Source organism: Plasmodium fragile, assembly GCF_000956335.1.
Source record: "Plasmodium fragile strain nilgiri unplaced genomic scaffold supercont1.21, whole genome shotgun sequence".
Lineage (NCBI taxonomy): Eukaryota > Apicomplexa > Aconoidasida > Haemosporida > Plasmodiidae > Plasmodium > Plasmodium fragile.
In genome coordinates this window covers 273,879-278,270 of record NW_012192601.1, presented here as the reverse complement: position 1 = coordinate 278,270, position 4,392 = coordinate 273,879, and the positions used below count along the sequence as shown (strand labels likewise).

At 40.6% G+C, this 4,392-nt stretch overlaps 2 protein-coding genes across 2 annotated transcripts in view; both read left to right on the top strand.

Moving 5' to 3' along the window:
• The window catches only part of AK88_02256 (uncharacterized protein), a gene marked incomplete at both ends in the record, with an annotated part of 7,339 nt that extends 6,695 nt beyond the window's left edge, over positions 1–644 (top strand). The window contains one exon of the mRNA XM_012479887.1: positions 102–644. Coding sequence (XP_012335310.1) covers positions 102–644 — 543 coding nt within the window. The remainder of the gene's footprint in view (positions 1–101) is intronic.
• A 1,430-nt stretch (positions 645–2,074) lies between these two features.
• On the top strand, positions 2,075–3,631 carry AK88_02255 (chorismate synthase; the record flags this gene model as incomplete). Its single annotated transcript, XM_012479886.1, has 1 exon — positions 2,075–3,631. One exon carries the CDS (start codon positions 2,075–2,077, stop codon positions 3,629–3,631), a length of 1,557 nt encoding a protein of 518 aa, XP_012335309.1.
• Positions 3,632–4,392: the final 761 nt, after the last annotated feature.

Below are 4,392 nucleotides of genomic sequence, written 5' to 3'. Positions count from 1 at the left end.
TTTTTTTTTGTGCGTATGCAATTACGCATACCCTTGAGCCACCCCACATATATATATATATATATATAACGTCATCCCATGCGTCCCCCTTTTTCTTCCAGAATTTGCCCGAAGTTGGTATGAACGGATATTTCCTCAACAAAAAATTAATAAATAACAACGACAAAGGGAATAACAACGGCACCAATTTTGAGGATAAGGTAGCCCAGATTTCCATCAGCATGCCAAAGACCCCACCAGAAATGAAAAAGGACAACAGAACGAAAAGTGGTTATAACGCAAATGAATACCTTCAGAGTATGCTAGATGCAGAGGGACAGGAATTGAATCAAGACCACATGATACACGAGCATGGAGGTCAACTGAATGGGAATAACAATTTAGGGCAGGCAAATGGACAACAGATCGTTGGAGATGAACAGGGGGTTGACCCCGCAAATGGAGAAGGCACCAATGATTGTGGCACAGTAGATAATGCGGGAGGAGAATCCCATGAGCATCAACTCGCAGAAGACACATGCACGAATGAGACAAATGAAAAGGGAACCCTCGATTACAATTGTTTCAACATTGTAGTTAACCCGGACGGTGTAGCAGGGGCAGAACAGGAGCAAGGGGCCATAAACCCATCGGAGGCTAATTAAAAAAATGCCACCATTGCTTGTCTTCTCTTTTTGTGTTTCCTCGCAGTTTGCAGCGCGCGTGGTGTCTTTCGGGAGAGACGTCCGCCGCGCGCATCACAACTTATTATTTATTATTTACGCGCACAATTCTTAACCGGAAAAAAAAAAAAAAAAAAAAAAAAAAACTATATGTTTTTCACCCATCGCATGTGCAATTTTTTTTTTTTTTTTTTTTTTTCCTCTTTTTAATTAGCCCACCCCTCATTTACCGTCACTATCTTCAGCTTTTTTTCTTTTCTGCCCTCTCCCCAATCCTATTACCAGCTTTTAATCCATCACCTATGTACATAGTGAATTATGAATCATGAGTTATGAATTAAGAGTTATGAGTTATGTGTAAATATATACATACACACGTATGTATATAAAATTTTTTTTTTTTTTTTGCCGATTAATTTTGCAATGTTGTATTGTAATTATGTTGTATTTACTTGGTTGTTTTTTTTTTCTTTTTTTTTTCAAAGTTTACAAATTTCAATTTACACCAACCATGAACACAACTCTCGTAAAAATTAAGCAACCGTTAAAAATAATTTCCTTTTTTTTGTTCACATTGAAAAAAAAAATGCGGACGCTACACACGCTACGATGGGAAGGTTAGGGCGCGGGGGAATACGTTTATTTGTCACGCGTTGTAGAATGTTACATGTACATGTGCGTATGGAGGCCAAAGGTTCAGGATGTATTTCTGTGAGTTCATAATTCCTCCTGCGGCAGGAGAGTCTTTCTGTCCCATTGGTCCAAGGTACAATACGGGAACCTTATTGCGCTCGCCCGGCATAAATGTCATACAAATGTAAAAAAAAAAAAAAAAAAAAAAAAAAAAAAAAAAATATGCCTACGTAGATAATATGTACATATATATATGTGTACCTTATGTGCACCTGAGCACCGCGACCCATTCTACAGTTTTTCTTGGAGCTCCGCCGGGCTGCAATTAACTAAGCGAAGTCGCACCTCCCCCTGCGCGCACGTAGGTAGCACGGAGGAAAAAAACCATTAGAAGCATTTGTCATATTCCATTTTACACATGATTGGTATTTCCAGGGAGAAATATAGGAAACACTGAATGGGGAAAAGAACGCAGCAAAAAAAAAAAAAAAAAAAAAAAAAAAAATGAAAACAGGAGAAAAGGAGAAAAGGAGAAAAAGCTTTATCGGCATCTTATCTCCATTTCGATCACCACTAAGGAAAGATGACACCTCGATTTGATGATCCCATTTTGCATGTACAATTAGTACTTTCTACATCTGCCCATGTGAAGCGGATCATCGCACACATGTGTGGTAACGGAGTTTGATTCTCCAGAACGTTTTTTTTAAAAGTGTCCTACCTTCGGCTGCACATCTCTCCCGCCGCAGGTCGTCGCCACGTCCGCACACCGCCGCAACATGAGCACATATGGGACGCTGCTCAAGGTGACCTCGTTCGGAGAGAGCCACGGAAAAGCAATCGGGTGCGTAATAGATGGGTTCCTTCCAAACATTGAAATAAATTTCGAGTTGATACAAAAACAATTAAACAGGAGAAGACCAAATCAGTCCAAGCTAACGAGTAACCGAAATGAACAGGATCAATTAATTGTCCTTTCAGGTTTTCATGAAAATAAAACTTTAGGAACACCAATCACTTTCATAATTAATAATGAAGATGTGAAAAAAGAAAATTATTCCTCCTTGATAAATATTCCCAGACCCGGACATGGGGATTATACATATTTTAAAAAATATAATGTGAAAAATAAAAGTGGAAGTAGCCGTTTTTCCGGCAGAGAAACAGCTACCCGTGTGGCAGCAGGTGCTTGCATAGAGCAGTGGTTGAACAAATTTTACCAATGCACTATCGTTTGTTATGTCCACTCGGTGGGCAATATAAGGTTACCTGAACAGATCATCACAAATTTTGAACGCAACCCACCCTCGAGAGATTTAGTCGACACCTATGGGGCTGTCCAGTACGACGAAAGGAGAGGCATCTTCATCGATTTCTTCCGCAATGTGTACAACGCTGATGGGGAGTTACTTCAGGAGGGACCGTTTCCCACTGGAGAAGCCGCTCCCACACATGAACGCATAAACAGCACAGGTGAGTACACCCTGCTGCAAACCAGATGCCCTCATCCATTTACGGCAGTCCAAATATGTTCATACATTTTAAAATTAAAAGAAGCGGGGGATAGCGTAGGGGGAGTAGCCACTTGTATTGTGCATAATGTGCCTGTAGGCATTGGAGAACCTATTTTTGAAAAAATGGAAGCAGAATTGGGCAAAATTGTTCTTTCCATTCCAGCAGTGAAGGGTATCGAATTTGGTAGTGGGTTTGACGGAACCTACATGCTCGGGTCGAATCATAACGATGTGTTCACCACGTTGGATGCATCACAGGAGAGGCCTTATCAGAGGGGGTGGACTCTCACGGATCCGCTTGACAAAAAAGGGGGGGAAGAAAGTCATGTAGAGGAAGGCAATGTTTTCGAAAAAAACGACTGCCATCGATGCGACCATACGTTTAATCGACCCGACCATACGTTTAATCGACCCGACCATACGTTTAATCGATCCGACCATACGTTCACTCGATTGCGCCATCGAGTCGACGACTCGATGCGGGAAGCTTCTCCACCTAGTGACGAAAAACTACTCATCACAACAACTAACAACTGCGGAGGCATCTTAGCAGGAATAACAACAGGAAATAATATTGTCTTCAGATCGGCCATAAAGCCAGTGTCGTCCATACAAATAGAAAAGGAAACTTGTAATTTTTTTGGACAAAGGTGTAAACTCAAAGTAAAAGGAATGCATGACTGCTGCATTTTGCCCAGACTGCCCCCCATCATTGAAGCCTCCACTAGTATTGTAATCGGAGATATGATACTGCGACAAGTGGCTAAGTATGGCCATAGCAACCTTCCCTCTGTGGGGCACCTCTCCCCTTCGACGGAGTAGTAACCCCGACAAAAGTCTGTTTACGCATGCGAAAAAGAAGAAGAAAAAAAAGGAGAAAAAAATAAGCAGAAAAAAAGGAGAGAAAGAAAATAAGCAGAAAAAAAGAAGAAAAAAAAAAAAGGGGGGTGGGCTTTCCTTCTCTCATAGGTATACTCGCTCTTCAGAGCATTTATGCCTATCCATTGTACCATTCCCTTTTTTGTAAAAAAAAGTCACAAAAGGAAATAAATTTATGGCCCATGGGCAGTCTTATCCAAACTACACTCATTTGTGAACCATCGCAGTGGAATAATGTATGCACACGGCGTGAGAGAAAACAAGAAAAATAAATTAACAACAGTTACACCCCGCATCGACGGAAATAATGTTACATCCCGTTGGAAGCAGGGTGTACAAATTTGAAAATGTGGTTTAATTCGCCTAAGCCATCAAGCCATGTGTGTGTGTTTTTTTTTTTTTTATTTCCCCCCTTACAACTGTTTTACCGCATTTTATCATACTGCACGCTATCACATGTCGATTATCCTTTTTTTTTTTTTTTTTTCCCTGCCTGTGCAACAATCGAGGGGACGGATTGCCCCTTCAATTCAAGCATCCCTTTCGCTTTTCTCTTTTTTTTTTTTGTTCTGTCGAAAATTTCGAAGTCTTCTTCCCCTAGTGATGAATTATGGCATGGCAAAACATTTAAGCCAATTTGTTTACCCCCCTCATGTAACTAAGACATTTTGTCCATAATGTTGTGCAAAAAAAAAAAAAAAAAA